The 22998-nt window shown below is 39.0% G+C and overlaps 1 protein-coding gene across 1 annotated transcript; it reads right to left on the minus strand.

Annotated features, from left to right (window-relative positions):
* Positions 1–1085: 1085 nt before the first annotated feature.
* On the minus strand, positions 1086–22663 carry LOC132045861 (NADH-cytochrome b5 reductase-like protein). The gene is made up of 10 exons (XM_059436439.1): positions 22437–22663; positions 22210–22260; positions 7156–7210; positions 6969–7039; positions 6815–6866; positions 5236–5313; positions 4549–4638; positions 4349–4462; positions 1522–1590; positions 1086–1428 (listed from the first exon to the last, which is right to left on the minus strand). The coding sequence occupies exons 1-10, from the start codon at positions 22646–22648 to the stop codon at positions 1372–1374; spliced, it is 849 nt and encodes a 282-aa protein (XP_059292422.1). The 5' UTR covers positions 22649–22663; the 3' UTR covers positions 1086–1371.
* Positions 22664–22998: the final 335 nt, after the last annotated feature.

The raw sequence follows: 22998 nt of genomic DNA on the forward strand, positions 1-22998 counted from the left end.
ATTCTTGCAATTATTAGGTAATCCTGAAAGAGTCAATCGAAAATTTATGGTGTTTCAACATGCCACTCGACTAAAATATATTTCACAATGTGATTGTGCTTACATGGAAGATCATTGATCAAGCTAATAGGATCATACAATGGGGCTTGAGTGTAGAACCAATTTGTGTTATGTGCAAGTGTTGTGATGAAAAGTTTGCCCATTAAAAGTATGCCCCCACCTAAGATAACTTTGTGAAGGAATTATCAAAGTTATGCTTACCCGATACTTATGCCTTATGGGCGATTGCATAAGTATGTGATCCGATAACTTTGATAATTCCTTCACAAAGTTATGCCGGTCCGATAAAAGTTTATGGATAAAGTGGATCCATGCCTACTATGTCAAAAGAGTAGGATTTGACCAATTTTACATGCTTGGCCGGACATATTGATGGTTAGACAAATTATCGGTTCTGAGAATCCCGGAGCAAGTGCATACTTCTTCTCAACCCGGAAAAGCTTGATTCGAACTAAATTCTTGCAATTATTAGGTAATCCTTAAAGAGTCAACGAAAATTTATGGTGTTTCAACATGCCACTCGACCAAAATATATTTTACAATGTGATTGTGCTTACATGGAAGATCATTGATCGCTAATAGATCATACAATTGGGGGCGAGTGTAGAACCAATTTGTGTTATGTGCAAGTGTTGTGATGAAGAAAGTTTGCCCATTAAAAGTATGCCCCACCGCATAACTTTGGAAGAAATTATCAAAGTTATGCCGGACCGCATACTTATGCCAAGTCCGCCCATAAGGTATGAGTATGCGGCCCGGCATAAAATTTGTAATTCCTTAACAAAAAAAAAGTATGCCGGTATACACGCTCGATTCAACCCTTGTCTTGCGATTTTTTTTTAATTTTTGCTTGAGCGAGGTTCGAACTCGAACTCACGCGAAGGGCAAAAATTAAAGACTGTCAGCATACAGGGCATAATTTAAAGACCACAAATATGAGGGGCAAAATTTAAAGACCACCCCAAAAGAAGGGCACTCCGCGCAAAAAATTGAAACAGTACCATATTGTTTCTTGTCCACATATGTGAAACTATAAAAGGACCATAAAATGATATAAAAGAGAGATTTACCTCCATAAATTCAGTTACTACTAGGTCAGCAAGTGTGGACAGATATAAAGTTTTTTTATGTTCCCCCTAGAATTATTTTCTAGATGTTCCAAAAATTTCTCACTTCAGACAATCTATACAAGGGCCTACGGGAAACATCATGAACGCCAAACCGTCGCTTTATGTTGTAGAAGATTGTGCTTTTCCAAAGAAAAGGTTTTTATTCAATAGAAGGCAATGGAACATAACGTTAACAAACTCATTAAAATTTGTAAACCATGTTTTTTGTGAAGCCCACATCCTTGAGTAGTCCAGTTAACTGTGACAAAGCAAACATAAAAATCGTTTGAGGCAACCACGGAATACTAAGAAACAGGAAAATGAAATTGTGTTGCTAGATAGAATAAAGTACCTCGCCTTGCTCACGTGGATTTGGCTTTTCGCCAGATAAATGTTTTATCATCCCAGGAGGGCCACATACCTGGACACCAATAGAGAGTTCCGTTGATTCCCATAACAAATCTTAAAGACATTCCGAAACAAATTCAGAAATCAGTGATTCTTCTTGCAGTGTATAACACATATCACTTGCCCTAACCCAGTCACTCAACATCACCAACTTTTCAATGGCAGTCCCCAACCTAACCCCTAAATTATCATGAGCAGCAAAATACTACGATACTAAACCAACTACCAGCTATAGTCCTTGAAGTTACCATACATACTGGAGTACCTTGAGAGTTGTATCTAATTTGTTATAAAGGCCACCAAGTTAGTTTTTAAAGTCTTACAATTTAGTTCAACCTTTATTTCTTCTATGCATTAGCACCCTTTGTAGTAGTAAGCTATTACAGATGTCAGAGTGTTTAATTGCATGATTCCTTTCCAGAGAATTCTATGCTCTATATAAGCTGTAGTAAGGGTCCATTTGGAGTACGACAAAATGAATGAAACATCTATTACTCTTTCCATCCCTTTTTCTTCGTTCTTCTTCGCCAATCCCTTCTTACTCTCCTCCACCTCTTCTGTAATTTTAGCTTTGTTGAATTACAATCCTGAAAAATGAAATCAGAGACAATGCTCCTCGGAGTTCACTCTGTTGGCATGTCCAACGAAGCTTCTGCTTCTAATTATCTTCCTCTATTTCACCTTCGCCGCTAGGCGTGGGCAACGAAACGAGCCGACTAGGCATTCTGCTCAGCTCCGCTCGATTTCCGTCAAAATTTGACTCATTTTCGATAAAGCTCGGGCTCGATTCAGCTCGGTTGGCTCGCTTTAGTCATGTAATGATTACTTTAAAATTAAATTTCATCAATTAAACTTAGTTAAGTTAGCAATATGTCAATTTAATAAGGGAAAAGGGTCAAATTGCCCCTCTATTATGCGAAAATGATTTTTACCCTCCGTTATACTATTGGTGCAAAAATACACTTGTCGCTACCTAAATAGTTCAAATATATCCCTCCTCCATTAAGGCTGTCCAAGGTGCACATCCAATTCCATGTGGAACTGACATTTTGATGAGGTGCACGCCACGTGGCATGACACCTCAATGCCTCAACCCAGTTTACCTCTCCCCTTTGCTTGTTCTTCCACCACTAGCATTTCCTTCTCCTCCACCATGGCCACCACTAATATGTGTAACGTGACCTATTGTGTAAGCAAATATCATACTCAAAACACAAGTGGAAGTGTTTGAATTAAACAGCCATATCGAATATTAATTTCCGGCAACAATCTAATTGAAAAGTCTTCACACCCATTCACTAGTCTGCTCTGGGTGAATACCAACCACACCATTAACTCCCAAATCACACAAATTCGTATAAATATAAATAAGAAAAAAATGAAGCTTTGGGCAGCGGTTTTGTTTTGTGTCTTGTAGCTACCAGTAGCATTAATGGCACAAGATGTTGGTGCTCTTGTTAGTAAAGACATGTTTGAGAGAATGCTACTGCATCACGATGAAACCAAATGTGCTACCAAAGGATTCTATACTTATGATGCATTCATATCAGCTGCAAGGTCCTTTGGAGCTTTAGGAACTACCGGAGACACCAACACTCACAGGAAGTTTCACTTTCACGTTAGATAAATAAATAGTGGTGGTTATGGTGGTGTTAACGGTGGAAAAGGTGGTAGAGGGGAAGGAAATACGTGTGGTGGAAGAACAAATGGAGGGGAGGGGTAAAATGGGTTGGGGTGCTGAGGTGGCATGTTAACTCCTCCGTTACGGCTGTCCAAGGATGCCTAATCCCACGTTGCACTGACATTTTGATGAGGTAGATGCCACGTAGCATGCCACCTCAAAGACCCCAACCCATTTTACCCCTCCCCTCCAATAGTATATTTGAACCATTTAGGTAATGGTCGGGGTATTTTTGCATCAATAGTATAACGGAGAGTACAATCAATCATTTTCGCATAGTAATGAGGCAAATTTAACCCTTTTCCCATTTAACAATATTAATTAATTTAATAAATTTATAATTTTGTACTTCTTTAATTAATTCAATGTAAGTACATTTTTTATATATATCATTTAAGACTACTTTATGGGTGGTACGGCATGCAACTAAAATTTTGAATTTAGGAATTAAAATTAAAAAAAATTCATATTGTACAAAAAAAATAGAATTTATTGTTGCCTGATTTTTACTTTTTGCCCGAAAGTACTACTCAATATTCAACTTTAAGTTAACCTCATTTGAATTTGAGTTCTAATTTAAACTAATAATGTTTATAATTTAATCACCCCTGGATGCAATTACCAATTTAAACTAGTAATGTTATATTTTCCTCAATTGACAAATTTATTATGAATTTAATTATTTCTAACAGCATAGCACTACCCGGAACTAAACGGTAAAGAGCTAATTCAAGCTCAAGCTCAGTTATACTTTAACAAAGCTCAGCTCGGTGTTGTACGAACCTCGGTTGGGCTTAGCTCGCTCTTGACGCCTAGGCCTATTCACCGCTATGCTCGTTTTCTCGCCGGTTTTAGCTAAATCAGCAGCTAAAACCTTTTTTCCCCACCATTACCACTAGTCCAACTCTAAGTCGATGAATATCCTTTATGTCTACAATGTTTTTCACGAGATTGTTGGTACTCAATTTTTCTCTCAAAGCCATCAAGAACTTAGAGTGCTTTAAAGGAGCATGGGATGAAGCTTTCATACAAAAATTTGAACAGACTGGCCTTTGAGGTACTGACAATTAAGCCTCTTACAGAAACTTACAAGGATAAGTGTATCATCACCAGGCAGAGGTAGTCCTTTCACAATCATGTGCTTCGATACGTAACCTATACCGCCTCTCCAATCATTGGTTGGATTATCTACAGTGTAAAATACCTGGATATTTCCATAGAGAACATGTTGATTTTAATCAGGAAAAACAGGGAAGAAGAACGATATTTCGTAGTAAACTCTGTTACAACCTTGAGATTTGGGTGGGTGGCTGCAAGTACATCAAGTTTCTTCTTTAGCAGTATGTCATCAGGTGACACATTAGCATAAACCAACGAGACCTGAAAGAAGAAAAAAAAGCCCACGAGTATTCGTTTACACGTTATTAAAGGAAATCTAGCTAAGAATACATCAGTGCCAAATGCTGCCAGCAAAGTGCATCTTTCCTACTGGGTGTCAAATTCGATCAGTTCAGTTGGTTTTGAATTAAACGAGTTCAATTTAAGTTCACTCAATAGATAGGTGAATGGATAACTGAACCGATATACTATCAATTTGGTTTTCGGCTTGGGCGTCTCTTGGACATAATTGATTGCTTCATACTACAAAAAAAAAACTTTGTTTGCCTTAAATTTGTAGAAATTAACTGCCGCACCTTCTCCAATCAAAGACTAATATTAAAAATTAAAAATGATAGATCTAATATTTAGATAAATTATTTTAGAAAACTAAACAGGAATCTTTTTTGTAAAGTTTACGGTCTTTTCAACTCAGAACCCGAAAAATCAAAATCGTGAAAGTGAAAAACCCAACTGTAGAAACTGAAAGACTTTCACAATCCGGTTGATTTACTTGGTTAGAGCCAAAGTGATGCACACCCCTAACATTACCGACTTGTGGATGACAAATGCACAAAAATATTGGATCAGTTAACATACCTGAGTATTATCATCAGGGTTCTTAAGAATGGCCTCTATCACCTGGAGCATTGGAGTGATGCCACTGCCCCCTGCAATCTGGCATTGGAAGAATGAGTTCAAATTCTATTTTATTTAGACCAGATACACATGAATGGATGCACAATATAATTCATCCCCAACAGGTATCTGATAGAAATATCTATTGAGTATTGTACAGATAGTGAAATTCTTAATTAAAACTATGCTCGCACTAGGTAAAGAAATTTTATTAAAATAATCACTGGAACCTGATAAAGCTAAATAACACCTGCATATTTCAATCAAAAGAACCTTAATGCTCATGTTCACAATACAAGCTTTATCTAGCAGAGAGATCCTAGAGTTCAGGATATTGTTAAGTCCTCAACACACGATCATTCACAAGTAAAGTTTGAGTTTTGTTATTTACAAGCAGCGTATAACTAGACTTAACAAATAGTTCTTAAAATAGGTTATTACAGGCACCGCCGTTATAGAAAAAAATAAAAGGCTATTATCGGCAGGAATTGTTGTTTCTCATTAACGGCTTAATTTGACAACAGGTATAGTGATGGCAAAAGTAGCTCATAAAAACATGATCTGCCCACAACCCGCCCAAAATGACCCACTCATTTATTAGCTTAGCCATTGTGACCCACCCTATTCAGCCCATCTAAGAGTTGGGCTGATATGTAGCCCAAATTGACCAATGAAAATCCTTGTCAAAACATTTTTCAAAACTTTACTTTGTTTGATATTAGTATATTAGGTTATTGAACAAATAATGAAAATAAACAAAGAAATCAAAACTTGGTAAGAGTTGGGCCCCTTGGCTTATGACCCATCGTTCAGCCCATTTCAACCCAAGTAACCTTTGGGCGGGTTAATGACCATCGCATTTATTAACTTAGTCCATTTTGACCGGTCCAAATTCAGTCCAACCCGCCCATTTGACACCCCTATTAAGGTAACTTCACCGGTTAACAACTATGATTGACTCGGCGTACATGTAACATACTTTGCACCAAGTACATAAATCAAACTACTATTAGATAGACTCTTTTTCTTTGTCTGCATAACTATTATAAACGCTTTTTTTTTTTTTTTTTTTTTTTTTGGGTTTTATGCTTTCCTTCTCTTCACAGTTACCTTTTTCTGTTTGTATGGAAGATTAATTCCTCTTCTTCACAAGTTTCACATCTGACTCCTCTTGTAATCAGCATGAGTTCCATGTATTTGTGACATAATTGTTTACTGAATATGGCCTAAAGGATGCCATGTATTCTAAGCTGGATAGAATATGAACATGAACAACATGCCTTCCACTGATTTCAACTTTTAGCAAGTACAGTACTTCCTCTGCATTATTTACTTTGTTAACAAGCATAATAAAGGGGAGGACACAGCAGAAATAAGTGCTATTCAATTGAAAGCACTAAATCCGCGGAGTAGTCTGCTTGCTCAAAACTCATCCCAACAGAGTTAGTAATTTCTACATAACTTCCTAATCTTACCATGAATTAGAGTTTCAACCTAATCATACTGTAATACTCCTAAATTGCAGTTTCACAGCTCTTACCATGCCTATATGTTTCTTCATGTTTGGACTGTAACGCAATTTCTCAATGGGCCTGCACAAATAGAACGCCATCATTGACTTGTAAACTAAACAAGAACAATAAAATTACAAAAGAAATAATCTCTGCTAGAATGTACTATGTTGTATAACGGACCCTTTCACTGCAAGTACATCGCCCGGTTTTAAGCTTGCAAAATGCTGGCTCATTTTCCCTTCTGGATAAACCTACAATTTGTATAAAGTTTCCAAAAAACATTGTAAAAGAAAAGGAAGTTAAGGAAAATGTTCTACCAGTTAGATCAGCAGTAAGGTAATATAATGTAGGAATACTAAAAGCATACCTTAATTAACAGATCAAAGTATCCATTGGCTTCTGGATCAGATATAGGAGTATAACTGAAAACAGGAACATAGCATCTTGTAATATTCCAAAAATATAGGGGGCATTTTAGATAAAACAAAAAGAAAGCAAGAAAAAAAAAATATAGAGAAGAGATGCAATTGGGCTAAGAAGGCCCACGTGTAAAGCAAAGGGAAAATGGTTTGGGTTGTCTGAAGCTTTTAGTAAAGCACTAAAGCAGCGAAAGGAAAAATAAGCTTCTTCACAGGAAGCTTTCCTTACGTGAGAAACAGCGAGAGAGAAATAAAGAAGAGAACTTTGGCTATCGAATTGGAGATTTGACGTGGGATTGATCTATAGCATTGGATTCACTGAACTACGGGTAATCCGAAAATGCATCGGGTCCAAGATTCGACCCCGCTGACCACGGGTTGACTTTTACGACACTTAAATTTATGAGGTGAATCCTATAAGGGTAATTGACTCTATTATTGAATGTTTTGCGTACATTGGGGGCATTCCACAGAGATTGGACACGGGAACCAGTAGAGAATCTGCACACTTAGCTTGGATACGAGGCAAGTGAAGATCTTAACCCCTTGATTGCTTGTATTCTAAAAATCATGATTTCTAATGTTGAATAACTGCTTTAGAAATGTGTTTTAACTGTCTAAGAAGATCTGGAAGTCAAAAGCTCCCTAGAAAGTTACATGTTTACATGGTTGGTAGCATGAGCACTTACAAAGGAGAGGAACTAAATTACGTCCAAGTGTGGAAAAGGTAAAAACTTTCGCTCATTTGTATTTGCATTGCCCCATTACCTCTCACAGTGCATTATACCAAACAACCCCTATTAGCTTTTGAATTGTTTGGATCAACCAAACATGAATAAAAGCCAAGCGAAGTGGTGGAACACCACCATTGCGAGTATCTGGTGGACAATATGGAGGGAAAAGAACTCAAGGTGTTAAGAAAACAAGCAAAGATCCATACAGAAGATCAAAATGAATTGTTTGTTGTCATGATCATTTTGGTGTAAAGAAGAAATTTTTAAATGAAAATGAATGCACGATAGATTTCTTGGAGGCCGTACAGGAATAGAAAAAGAATACAATACTGTCGTTCCCATTTGAGCAGGCTAATATACATATCTTTTCAGCACTTTGTTAGTGCCTTTTTTAGTGGCTTTTTTAATACAACTATTACCTTAGTGTCATCTAAATACAACTGTATTTAAAAAACACTGGTAATGTTGTATTCCTCCAGCATACTTGATGGAGACCCTCAAAAAAAAAAAAAAAAAAAAAAAAAAAGCAAAGTAAGAAAGACAGAAACATACTTACAAAGCTCCTAGAAAATCTACAAGTTGTTCTGTTTCCTCTATACATTGTACTTTACACCAATAATAAAAAGATAAAATGCAATTCCATTTAACTTTCTGAATAGAATTGGAACTATCTTCAGAACATCTCCCATTCCTCTCCCTCCACACAGTCCACCAAATGCAGGAGAGGATTATTGCCCACTACTTCTTCTGGCTCTTGCTTCCTCTCCCTTTTTCTGAATAGAATTGGACCTATCTTCAAAACATTTCTCATTCCTCTCCCTCCACACAGTCCACCAAATACAGGAGGGGATTATCCTCCACCACTTCTTCGGCTCTTGCTTCCTCCCATTTTGGTAGCAGGTCTACTGTGTGCTCAGGCATGGTCCACTTAACCTCTGTGAGGCCAAGGAAAATTGCCAATATTTGTGCTGTAAATTTGCAATGAAGGAACAGGTGTCTATTTGTCTCCTCTGATTCTTTGCAATGTAAGCATCTGGAAACTAATTGGAATCACTTTCTCTGCAACACTGCATGGGTAAGACAAGCTCTCCCAACTACCAACCATGTAAAGCATTTTACTTTGATTAGTGTCAGGAATTTCCAGATGTTTTTCCAAGGATCTATGATTCCCCCAGTTTGCTCACTGTTTCCCCTTTTATATGCCCTGTTGACTGAGAAGATCACATCCTTGCTATGTCTTTCCACCTAATTGTGTCAGGGTCAGGTGAGATGCCTTTGAAGCCATCTGTTTTCTTCAGCATTTAGCCAGTCTCTCCACCTCCCAGTCATTCAAGCATCTTCAGAAAAAAAAAGAGATACCATTCGTAAGCGGCATGCATTCATTCACGGTGACATTTGGATTGTTGCATAAGGCAAACAAATCAGGGAAAGATTCCCTCAAGGAATCCTGGTCATTCCAGACATCCTTCAAAACTGAGTCCTTCTACCATTTCCAACCTTAGGTTCACTTCTAGCTTTGGTCATAATGTTCTAATGGATCTCCACACTCCAACCCCATTGATTGTTGCATAAGGCAAACAAATCAGGGAAAGATTCCCTCAAGGAATCCTGGTCATTCCAGACATCCTTCAAAACTGAGTCCTTGTACCATTTCCAACCTTAGGTTCACTTCTAGCTTTGGTCATAATGTTCTAATGGATCTCCACACTCCAACCCCATAAGTGTTAGATACCATGTTTGCAAGGACTAGCCTCGCCATACTTGCAGTGTATGACTTCCCTCCGCAGTGCTTGTTCTTCACCATTGTTGCGAGGGCCAACGCACCGCATTGAATGGTGGAGTCGGTGGGGAGGTTATATGTTAAAAGTTGTGAGTTGGGATCTCAAATAATGAGACATTTCCATTGGGAAATTTGGGCAGAATATTCTCTAGTTCTCATATCCAAAGGATCCTCAACGTAAGCATCTAATCCCCTTCTAGTTCTAGCATCCATGGAAGATGGTGAATCTCACCTAGTCTCCTCTTGAGTTGTAGAAGAAAGGCCTTGTTCTTGGGGAATTCAAGAAAAGAGTTGGTATCTCCACTTGTTGACATAAGATTTATTTCCTAGCTTCGTTTGCAAGTTCGGACGAACATTTCTAGTATGTTTTCGGTAAGAACTCACAGAATGGTGATCGGAAGCCAGGAGTTCAAGTTATATTAGTTTGTAAAGTGGGTTAAGGGGCTGATTTGTATGTTATGAGGTGCGGGAGAAGTTGTTTAGCTGTGTATGGAGCTTGTATGTGGTTAAAAGAAGGTTGGGCGGGGAATACACCAATGAATTGTAAGTCTCGGGAGCTCGTCGCTCTCCGATTGTTTAACGACTTGTCGTATGGACAAAGCATGATGTTGGGATGTTGGGATGTTGTTATGTTGATATTAGTCCTCGTCTTTAACAGATTGAGCGTACTCCGAAAGGATTGACTCGTCATAGTCATTCGAAAGATTGGGAACCAGGTATATAAGGCTAAACACCTTAATTTTGGAATACCTATTAGTTTCCTAGATGTAGAGTTTCATATGTTTGATGTGATCTCCCGAAGGACCTAGATGTGTTCATATGTGAATTGATAGTCATTTGTACATGCTATACCTTAGAATTCCAGAAGTTCTATGTTAAGCTCTTTATGCTAGAACTCGTATACTTCTTACGATAAGAGCGTTATAAGGTGTTTAGTTCCTACGGGACCGGTGCTGGTATAGATCCACCCTTAAACTTGAGTGAATTATTTTATATGCCTCTCGAAGCTATATTGCAAGATATTGAAAGATTAGTTCCACCTTTAGGCTTGAACAAGTTTACTCATATGCGTCTTGAGGTCATGTCTCTTACGGATTGAAAGATAGTCACGTCTTTGGATTTTAAACGAGAAAGGTCTAAAAGTATAAAAGTGTCCTTCCAGGTGTACAAGTTTCTTATGGCCTTCCAGTCAACAAGATCTACAAGAAGGAGAACAATGTAGAGGGTGGAGGGTGATCAAGGATATGGAAGAACATCTGGAAGAGTATGACACCTACAAAGGTGAAATGTTTCACATGGTTGGTGGTCAAAAGGGCCTGCCTCACTCATGAAGTTCTTCAGAAGAAGGGTATGCCAGTTGTCACTAGGTGTTTTCTATGCAATGAAACTGGAGAGACCAACAATCATTTATTCCTCCACTGCAAATTTACTGCTCAATTATGGGCTATGTTCTTTAATCTTACAAAGGTCAACTGGACTATGCGAGAACATACTGCTGACTTGATGAGCTGCTAGATTAAAAGGGGCGGCAGTAAGAGCCAGAAGAAGTGGTGGAGGATTATACTGTCTTGCATTTGGTGGGCTGTTTGGAAGGAAAGAATGACAGATGCTTTGAAGACAAACTCAATTCCATCCATAAAGTGAAATGGAATTGTATCGTGTCTTTATATTTTTGGTGTAAAGAAATTTGTATAGAGAAAGAAGAACAAGTAGATGGCCTAGTAGAATTATTAGGAGCTCTGTAAATCTGTTTTTTCTTTACTTTCTGTTTCTGCAAATTTTTGGAAGTGGCCAGCATACATTTAATGCTGAGGAATACAATAGTACCAGTTTCAAAAAAAATAAAAAAAAATGTTTCTTATGGCCTTCATGGCCTAGCAGTTCCAGAAACTCTTCTATGAGTTCGCGTACGTTTATATACGAACAAGTGCCTCCAGGGCCTATCAGTTTCAGAAGGTCTTTTTATGACTTCACGTACTTCTATAGATATTCTAAAGTTCCAAGTTTCAGTAAGTTCTATGAGTTTCCTGTAGATAATATTCGACGGGTCTAGATATCAGTTAAGTTCATGCTCCTTTATAACGGATTTTCCAAGATATTTCTAAAAGGTTTTCTTACTTAATGTTTATAAAATGATGTTACAAATATTTTAGGATGTTGAGCCACCGACATTATAGGCTATTGAGCCACAGAGTATGATTTGGAAAAGGGCTAATTAGCCAACTATTACGATTTTACAGACAGAGACCAATGAGACATATACATACTGTTTCACAGCTTTACAGAAAGAGGTCAGTGAGCAATATATACACACACACACACTGTTCCACATATTCAAAGAAAGGGCCATAGTGCCTTAGTTTTATAAATGTTTTGGGAGCACTCTTAGAGACTGAGAAGGTTTGGGCGATCAACTACAGAAGCTATTCATTTTGTAAGGAGATTGTTGGGGCAGTATAGGGACAGAAAGAGAGACTTACATTTGGTGTTCATTGACCAGAAAAAGGCGTACGATAAAATCCCTAGGGAGGTCCTTTGGAGATGTTCGGAGTCTAGAGGTGTACTTGTGGCCTATATTAGGGCAATTAAGGACATGTACGATGGAGTCAAGACTCGGGTAAGAACAATGGGAGGTGATTCAGAACATCTTTCAGTCGTGATGGAGTTGCACCAGGAAGCAGCACTTAGCCCGTTCCTACTTGCCTTAGTGAGAGATGAATTGACACGACATATCTAATGGGAGGTGTCGTGGTGTATGTTATTCGCAGATGACATAGTATTGATTGACGAGAGGGGCGGAGTTAACGATAGGCTGGAAGTTTGGAGATAGGCCCTCGAGTCTAAAGGTTTCAAGTTAAGCAAGACTAAAACAGACTACTTGGCTATGTTGCTCGGACTCTCCTAAAATGATGCCGCACCCGTGTCGGATCCTCACAAAATGCACTACTTTTGAAGGATCCGACACACACCCATCAATAATTTTGAAGAGTCCGAGCAACATAGCTACTTGGAGTGCAAGTTCAGTGACGTAACGCATAAGACAGAGGTGAAAGATAAGCTCGATGCACAAGTCATATCCAAGAGAGAAAATTCCAAGAATCTTGGGTCCATAATTCAAGGAGATAGAGGAATTGATAAAGATGTCGCACACCGCATTGAAGCGGAGTGGGTGAAATAAAGGCTTGCATTCGGGTACTATGAGATAAGAATGTGTCGTCAAGGCTTAAAGGTAAGTTCTACACAGTGGTGGTTCAACCAACTTTGTTGTATGGGCCAGAGTGCTAGCCAGTAAGAACACCCACGTTCAGAAGATGAATGTAGCGAGATGAGATACTTAAATGTGTAGGCATAGTAGGAGAGATGATTAGAAACGAAGTTATAGGGGCAAGGTGGGAGTGGCCTCCGTCGCAGACAAGATGAGGGAAGCGAGGCTTGGATGGTTCGAGCATGTGATAATGAGGTGCGTGGATGCGAGGGTAAGGAAATGTGAGAGGTTGGCTATATCGGGAGTTAGGAAAGGTAGAGGTAGGCTGAAGAAGAACTTGGGGGAGGTGATTAGACCGGACATGACACAGCTTCAGCTTATTGAGGACATGACCCAAGAGAGAAAGGTATGGAGGTCGAGGACTAAGGTAACAGGTTAGTAGGTAGCTGAGTGTTGTCGCACTTCATGTGGGAGAGGCCAGGGGCTAGCCCTTCTCCGCTTCTCCTTATTAGTAGTATTATTTTGATAATTGTGTATTTTCTTCGTTCTTCAGTGCCTATTACTATATGTTGTTTCATTTGCTTTGTATCATGTTATTTTGCTGTCTTATTTTCTTGCACCCCTGCTTCGAATTCTTCTTTTCTATTGAGCTGAAGGTATATCGAAAACAGGCTCTCTGCCCCATAAAGGTAGGGGTAAGGACTGTGTAAATCCTACCCTCCCTCGACGCCACTTGTGAGATTACACTAGGTATGTTGGTTTGTTGTTGTTATTTAGCCCCCTAACATTCCATAACAGAATCCTCTCTCATTGATGCAGAAGAGTTAAGTTTCTCCCCCTATTCCTTTGTTCCCCATCTTTGAATTTCATGTCAAAAATCGAATTCCTCACTTCCTTTGGCACTGTGTTTCTGTTGTCGTTAGCGTAGTGTTAGAAGCTCTATCTTCTCCTTGGCTCTCTTTTGGTCTAGTTTCATGTACAGGGAGTATACTTCTTTCACACCCGTTGAAGGTTGCTGCAAATTGTTGGTTCAGTTTGTAACATGGAAGTCAACCAAAAGAATGGCGTTCGCCTTAATTTCATCATCTTGAGAGTTATCTTCAATTTTCAAAGGGTAAGGATCTTTGTAAATAACCAAATGACCCTCTTCCCCTTTGTTGCAACTTTCCTTCATTGGTTCTTCCACTATTGCCAAAGCAAGGTGACATGCAAAGCATTTTCTGGTGGGTCTCATTGATCTTTTTCTTTTTAGAAAGGTTGGGTCTCATTGATCTATCGGCTCAGCTTCTCTTTTGATTCATCTGCCATCCTCATGCAAGCTTCAAGTCTCCTTTAATTGTGAAATATTCGATTGGATAGACTGTTTCTCCCAGAATTTTATGAGTGGACTTTCGTTTGTGGCCCAAAAGATAGACTCTAGCAACTGTTATAAGTTGAACTGGGTTTAAACACCGGCTCACTTGAATCTCTTAAAATCCCACTCGCCACGTGCCCCATTTCACCTCCAAGATCTCTTCTATCGAATACATCGATACCCGATATATCTTTCGCTTCCACCTCTTTTCCTTTCCTTTCCTTTCCTTTGACTTCTGACACTGTCCTCTGTAAGTATAACCAGGTTGTCCCCTCCTTCCCCTATTTCAAGGCTGACACCATGATTACAGATCTCACCTACTTCTACCCTTCTATATGTTGCCGGCAACTCACACCAAACTGGAAGTGAGTAGATAAAGTTGTCGGCGGCGAAATCTATCTTCGATGGAATTTCTCCACTAGTCCTCGTACCCTAATTCAAAATAATACTTAAGTTCTGTTTCTTCTTCATTCTCCAGCCACCCCCCGCATTTGTCGTCTATCTCTTTCGTCACCCTGTTACTCCATAACTGGAGAGGGAGCACTAGCACTCTCATCCAAAAGAAAGGCCCCTTTCATTGGCGACTACCATCAAGTTTCAGCTGCTTCTCTATTACCCCGTCTTCTCTATTCCTCCATAATAATGTGTTCAGCTGCTTTCTTTGATTGAAATTCGACCAGAAACTGGAGACCAATCGCAAATCCAAATATAACGCCGATAGGAGATTTTCCTTCCATTGCCCACTTTGAAACCAGGATGTTCAGTATACCTTGACCATCCAGATGATATTTACATGGAAAGACTTCTTTCCATAAAGAGTTTTGTTAATTGTTGTGCGGTTGTTAGGGGATTGTAGAATGAGATACTGGTTTGGAGCTTGAGCCCATGAACGTACAAATTTTATCAGCCAGATCTGACCATCCTGCATTAAAAGAGATCTACGAATAATGATAAATCTATTTCTCTGTCGCTGCCAAGAGATATTGATAGAATCCTAATTGAGGAAACTCTAGAACTAAACTAAAATTGCGCAAATTGAAGAAAACAAAAGAGAAATTGAGATGAGAAGATTAGAGATAGTGTAAGACCCAATTGATAAAGGAATTATCGGCAAATCTAGGTATGTGAAACCTCAACCCTCCTAATTGATTCCTATCAATGAACCACTACTATTTGAATTCAATAAAAGGAGAAACAACTTGAATCCACAAAGGTGCAACTCCAATTGAAATCAATGGACAAAGGTTTGCAATTCCAACAAAGGATTAACACAACTAAAGCTATATTAACTAAGCTTAACAAACTATCACTCACAAGAGGGCCTTGGCGTAACTGGTAAAGTTGCCGCCATGTGACCAGGAGGTCACGGGTTCGAGCCATGGAAACAGCCTCTTGCGTAAAATGCAAGGTAAGGCTGCGTACAATAGACCCTTGTGGTTCGGCCCTTCCCCAGACGCCGCGCATAGCGGGAGCTTAGTGCACCGGGCGTTTTTTTCAAGGTTGGGTGAAAATGAAGACTATAAGGGGTCCTTTTATACTAAAGCATATTACAACAACGGCCCAAAAGTGGCACTTTGCGTAAATAACCCCCACATGAGGCCTTCATTCCACATGTCCAATTGACTTGCAATTATAGCCCCAAATTGCATCCTTAGCCAAGAGTTGCAACCTTTAGCCATAATTGCACTTCTAGCCCTCTTGCACTTCTAGCCACTTTGTGTAGCAGCCTCCTCCATCTCTTCCCAAGCTATCTCCCAAAGGTTGTACACTCGAGACGCCTTCTCTTCAACCTCCTCCAAGAGTACTATATTTCCAGTCAAAGAGGTTCATAACTTGGATGAATTAGCAGAAATTCTTTGTTGCAGAACTGGTTCCTTCCCCACCACCTACCTCGGACTGCCTCTGGGGGCCAAATTCAAATCTAGTGGAATATGGAATGGTGTGATAGAAAGAGTGGAGAAAAGGCTTGCAACATGGCAAATGCAAAGACTTCTCTATGGGGAGGTAGGTTGACTCGATTAGTAGTGTGCTTTACGATCCCAACCTACATCATGTCATTATATCCTATGCCGGTCTCGTCCTAAAACAATTAAACAGATTAAGGAGGAGATTCTCATGGGAAGGAAGCGATGAGACTCACAAATTCTCTCGGTGAAATGGCCTATAGTCACTCAACCAAAAGCTAATGGTGGACTAGGCATCAGGAATCTAAAACTACATTATCGAGTTTGTTAATGAAATGGTTGTGGAGGTATGGTCAACCGGAAGCAGGTTACTGGAAAAAGATAATTATTGCCAAATACGGAGCCTTAATCATTGGAGTCCTAAGGATAGCACATTTCCGCATGGGGTTGGCCCCTGGAAACATATCAGCAGCTTCCATCAAGCCCTCTTCAGAACATATCTTATAAAGTGGGCAATGGTTTGAATGTGAAATTCTGGAAAGATAGGTGGATTGGAAATGAATTACTGAAGGACTCTTATCCTAGCATATTCCTTATTGCCAGCGACAAGGATTCCTCTATTGCTCAAAATAGAGAGGACAACACTTGGAGGCCCTCACTAAGAAGGAACCTAAATAGCTGGGAGATCAATGATTTGATTGCTCTCCTAGCCACACCGGAGGGTTTCATCTTTACTGACCAGGAGCCAGACAGAATCTTATGGGGAAGTTCAAAGGAAAAGAAATTCACAGTCAAGGAAGGATACAATGTTTTGTGCTCTCATAATGGTGTGCTTGAGGATTGGCCCTGGAAGCACGTTTGGAGAACAAAAATGCCACTCAAAGTGTCCTGCTTCACCTGGACAGCTCTTAAGGAAGCAGCATTAACTCAAGACAACCTCGGCAAAAGGAAAATCTCACTAGTTAACAGATGCTATCTATACCACCAAAGCTTAGAAAGTGTCAATCACCTACTTCTTCACTGCCCTGTCACCTCTGATATCTGGAATTTCTTCTTATCAATTTTTGGATTATCTTGGAACCTTCCTAGGACCATTAAGGAGGCTTACACTAGCTGGATTTTTTGGAGAGTTGACAAAACCATCAAGAAGGTTTGGGAAATGATCCCAGCAGTCATCTTTTGGGTCGTGTGGAATGAAAGAAACCGCAGGTGTTTTGATGGGTTATCAACTCCAACACATTCACTGAAGGGTAAATGCTTAGCTTTTTGGACTTTGTTAGCTCCATGGTACTAGTATAGCTTTAATGTAATGGAAACTAACATGTTTTTTGCTTCAAAAGCCCTCTGGCTTTTGCTTCTGTATTATGGCACCTTCCAGTTGCCCTATATCAATGACAACATCTTACTTCATCAAAAAAAAAAAAAAAAAACCTCCTCCAACGTTTCCCTCTTCATGAATAAGGCTTGTAGCTCTTGGAGTTCCCTTGCTTGACTCCGAGTGAATGGTCTTGAGCTTGTTGGGATCATATCATCCTCCCCTTTCTCGGAGAAGATTCGTCCTCGAATCTAAAGGCTCACCTACAACACAAGAATATAGATCACTTACATTGAAAACATTATGGACATTATACTCACTTGGTAAGTCGATCTTGTAGGCATTGTCATTGATCTTCTCAAGGACTTTGAATGGGCCATCTCCTCTTGGGCTCAATTTCCCCTTCCTCAATTGGGGAAATCTCTCTTTTCGGAAGTGAACCCAAACCCAATCATCGGGTTGGAAGTTCACTTTCTTCCTTCCATGGTTTTGTCTTTTTGCTACCTTGGTGTTGATCTTGTCAATGCTTTCCTTTACCTTGGCATGGATTTTCACCATTTCGGCCGCCCTTTGCTTTGCATCTAAACTCACAACAACATCACTAGACAAAGGGGTCGACACAAAAAGAACATTTCTTGAGATTAGCAAACAACCTCTCACGCAATAAGACATCAAATACTCGCCTCAAATGGTCTACATGTTCTTCAATTGTTTTGCTATACACAAGAATATCATCGAAATAGACAACCACAAATTTATTGATAAATGGCTTCAAGACATGGTTCATCAATCTCATAAATGTGCTAGGTGCATTGGTTAGGCCAAATGGCATGACAAGCCACTCATAAAGGCTAAAATTGGTTTTGAAGGCCATTTTCCACTCATCACCGGGGTTCATTCGAATTTGGTGATATCCACTTCTAAGATCAACCTTCGAAACACACTTGAGCCACAAAGCTCATCCAACATATCATCTAGTCTAGGGATAGGATGTCGATGCTTTACCGTTATTTTGTTGACGGCTCTACAATCAATGCACATCCTCCAAGTGTCATCTTTCTTGGGAACAAGTATCACCGGTATGGCACAAGGACTAAGACTCTCCTGCACTAGACCCTTTTCAAGTAGCTCTTCCACTTGCCTTTGCAACTCTTTAGTTTCGTCCGAATTGCTCCTATATGCCGGTTTGTTGGGAATTTGAGAATCCGGCACAAAGTCAACTTGATGTTCAATACCCCGCAATGGAGGCAATCCTTTGGGCATCTCCTCCGGAAATAGATCATCATATTCCTGCAAAAGAGAAGACACAATACTAGGCAAAGTGCTAGTATCTTGGTTAGCATGCAAAAGAAGATCTTTGTTAACAAGGCACACCATGAAGTGCCTCTCATCAATGCCTTTCAAGCAATTGCTTGGCCTTGCCAACATACATCTCTTGGATCCATCTTGAGATGACCCTTCTCCACCAATAGCCACCAATGTCCCCTTTTCACGCTTCTCCATTTCCTCCTTTTGGACCCTCTCTTGGAGTTCCTTCATGATTCTATAATCCTCACTCACTTGATAGGGTGTTAATGGTGCAAGAGTGTACTTTCGACCTTCAAATACAAATGAGTACTTGTTGGTCCTTCCACTATGTTGAGCATCCCTACCAAATTGCCAAGGTCTTCCAAGCAAAAAGTGACACGCTTGCATTGGTACCAAATCACATAAGATCTCATCTTGATACCTACCACTGCTAAACTTAATAATGGCTTGCTTGGTTACCCTCATTTCACCACATTCATTGAACCATTGGAGTTTGTAGGGACTAGTATGTTTTCGTGTGGAGAATTTCATACTTTCAACCAAGAATTGGCTCACCGCATTTGTACAACTCCCACCATCAATAATCAACGAACACACCTTGTCCACTATCTTGCATCTAGGGTGAAATAGATTCTCCCTTTGATCACTCTCTTTTCTAGCTAATGCTCCCATGGCTCTCCTAGCTACAATAGCAAAGTTCAATCTTTCCTCCATCCGCTCTTCAACATCACCCTCGGATTCGCCCTCAAGCTCACTCTTTTCCTCCTCATCATCTCTACCAACCCCGCCCTCATCTTCTTCATCGGTTCGGTACCCATCACGTAAGACCACAATTGACCTTCTATTGGACCTTCTAAATTCTCTTCCTTTCCATCAACCCTCCCATATTAGGGAGTGCGAATGTCAGATTTGATTTCCCAGTAAAGATTTGGGAAGAAGTTTCCTCACGCCACTCAAAGAACGAACCACTTGTCCAATCAAGAAAAATCTTAAAGAAGAAGATCGAAAAGAAAAGCAACGAAGAAGAAAGAACGCTAATTAGGAATTGACAAATTATTAATTAACCCTTTGCTAATATCTTGCCACGTAGGCTTATGGGATAAACATTACATATACTATCTCTTCAAGATCAAACCACAACAACAATTTCTTTAAATTTTCGAATTTTGTTTTTAAGTTTATAAAATTAGAGTTTCAACTGTACCAATAATAATTAGAGATTAATTTTAATTGCACCAATAATAATTAGAGTTTTAATCTAAATAATAAACCATTTTTTAATTGTAAATTAAATATAACTGTATACGCTTTGAAGGCACACATTTTTCATTTAAATAAACTTCATATATATTACAAATAAGTATATGCTCTAAGTAAACAAATTTTATTAATTAACAATATTCTTATAGCTATATTTTTAGATTTTTAATTTATTTTTGCAACGAATCCAATTTTTTGGAATTTTCGAATTTTTCAGTTTTTTTTTTTTTTTTTTTGGGATTTTCAACTTATGAACCTAGGATTTAAGAAAGAATGTGCGACAATCGCAGACGTGCATTACATATACCTCGTTTATAAACCCTCATTAGAGTTCCTATTATCCCCGAATCTAAGAATTTTGATCATGAAGGATTTTTCATTTAAATAAACCGACCTCGGGGATCCATACAATCCTTTTATAGCTATATTTTTAGACGGACACTGCACACGAGTCCCGTACCCGTGTCAACACGATACCGCACAATAAGTTGTGTAACTTAAAGCCTCCTCCATCTCTTCCCAAGCTATCTCCCAAAGGTAGTACACTCGAGAGGCCTTCTCTTCAAGCTCCTCCAACGTTTCCCTCTTCATGAATAAGGCTTGTAGCTCTTGGAGTTCCCTTGCTTGACTCCGAGTGAATGGTCTTGAGCTTGTTGGGATCATATCAGATATCTACCATGTCTGTTGAAGTTTTGTTATACGAGATGAAGATTTCTTTCCTTCTTTTCCCATCTGCTGTTGATCTTTCTGACCTTTCCGGAGCCAGAGGCAGTAAATTCTTTCACTTTAATACCAAAAGTTTTGGTCTATGACTTTTTCTTTTATCTCAAAAGATTTATGACCATCCGAGAAAAGGGTGTTTCTATCCCCACAAGTTTTAAGAAGATGAATCGGTTGAGGTGATCCTAAGAAAACTGGTTAAAAGGAGTTGAGGAAGAGAAGGTGAGAAAAAGGGACAGAAGTTAGATGAGAGGAAGTGTTACGACGAGAGGAAAATATGAGAGGTGGACGGATAATTGGCCTTCATCGGAGGAGGGAAGGTTGGTTGACATTACTGTGGAGTAACGTAGCAATTTCTTTGGTGCTGACTTTTAACAACTATAAAAACTTACCATTTCAAAAAGAAAATAGGTTGGAACAAATGTGAAGTACTGCAAGTATGACAACCTGTTCAGGGCAGAGGCTTTATAAATTTGACTAGTTGCAGATTTGGCCATCTAGAAACAGTAAGAGAGTGCCGGTCAAAGGCAAACTTGGATGGCAAAAGATGTCAACCTTTTTGGCGACAAAGGGGTAAGTGACTGGCTGAAGATTTTGCACATTCAAGAGAAGAGATGAATGTTCTTGACACGGATTGAAATGGAAAATAGGTCCACAAAAGAGGGGATGACAATGGGAGTAGAGAAAAGCATATAGATGTTTCTCTTTGGTTTTTAATTAACTTGAAAGTCATAAAACACAAGGGTGGCGTCTTAGTAGCCAATAAAAATGGAATAGACCATGGAAGACAAAGATTCAAATCCCAGTAGAAGGAAAAAAGGCTAGGTGGATTTGTCCCATTTGTCTAGCCCTTGGCGGAAAAAGTTATCCGGTACTTCTACGCGTAGAAAGTAGCAGATAATCAGTGAAATAGTCTAGGTGCACACAAGCTAGTATAGACAACATTGCTATAAAAAATTAAGTGGAAATCATATTATCTGAACTGACATAAGATATTATGTTTATGTGTCATCCCTGACTATAGAGTTACTTGTACTCCCAAACAAAGATGTAACCTTTTCACTTTTTATTAGAAAAAAGACATAAGCTTGGTAACTAAAATTATTAAAAATGTAAAAGGAGTAGAGATGGCTTATGTTCATACAGCTGAAAGAAGCTAATTAGCATTTAAATGGATAAATTAGTAGAACTGTGAGAAAGAAGAGAAAGAGAGACAAAAACACTGCTTGATTGTTCCCTCAAACTATTAGGGTTTAAATCTGACGTCCGCATGTTCTAATTACAGAATAATTACCGGAAAAGAACCAATCTAAATGATCCTAACCTTACAAGATCCTAACCGTATTTACAAGATCTTAACAAGAACTATACATGAAGAGGGGCAAAAGGTTAATAAAGAGAAATTATAAAAGTGAGACTTACGGCCGAATGCAGTATTTTGGTTTTCCTTCAGCATTTTCTCCCATTGGTGCCCTAAATTAAAAGTGTATTAGTATTAAAGAATGCTAGAGTAATGACCCAGAAACCATATTCCCATAATTCTTTTTGATGAAGCACGTATTCTCATAATTCTTGTAACACAACTTCCAAACTTCCTTATGTTACTAACAACAACAACATAAATGGGATTCAAATGTAATGCAACTTACCTCGTAAGAATGCAAGATGCAATATCAAGACCTAACTTTGCAGAAGGATCAAACGAAAACCTAAAATATTGGAGAAAGAAAGAATATATCAATATTGTAACCAAACAACTCAGCATTGACTGCTCTTCGTATACACAAAACTTGAAGGGTATTCCGCTAGTCACATAACCAAATATAAGACTAAGCTTTGGAGGCTTAAGTCTAACTACCATCTAATTTGGATACTGGAGAACTTTGGATATAATTGCAGTACAAAGTCTATCCAGTTCCAATATAGAAGTCCAAAAGGATCTCTTTAGTAACAAACACAACCAACGAAAACGAAAGCAAAGTTGCATAGAAATCTAAGTATCTCTTAGCAACAGAAACAAGCACGCAAATGAAAGCAAATTTTTTATTTTTCTCACCAAAGTGCTAGCATGGTCCATATATTAATTATATTAACCCCCCTCCCAAAATCCGAAGTATGACTAGAAAGGGGAAAAAATGAAAAGGAACAGATAGTTGATGAAGCAAATTTATTAGTTAACTCTTCAATTTTATCTATGTTGGCAACCTTTTA

This window comes from Lycium ferocissimum, unplaced genomic scaffold (assembly GCF_029784015.1).
Source record: "Lycium ferocissimum isolate CSIRO_LF1 unplaced genomic scaffold, AGI_CSIRO_Lferr_CH_V1 ctg8318, whole genome shotgun sequence".
NCBI classification, from domain to species: Eukaryota; Viridiplantae; Streptophyta; class Magnoliopsida; order Solanales; family Solanaceae; genus Lycium; species Lycium ferocissimum.

What these genes read in the sequence shown, in the direction of transcription:
- LOC132045861 (XM_059436439.1), bottom strand. Translation starts at nt 22,648, where the DNA reads ATGGTAGTTAGACTTAAGCCTCCAAAGCTTAGTCTTATATTTGGTTAT. An exon ending in TGAAGAAACATATAGGCATG is followed by an intron (nt 5,314 to 6,814) that starts GTAAGAGCTGTG and finishes TTCCAATGCCAG; the next exon opens with ATTGCAGGGGGCAGTGGCAT. An exon ending in ATCCACGTGAGCAAGGCGAG is followed by an intron (nt 1,429 to 1,521) that starts GTACTTTATTCT and finishes GCTTTGTCACAG; the next exon opens with TTAACTGGACTACTCAAGGA.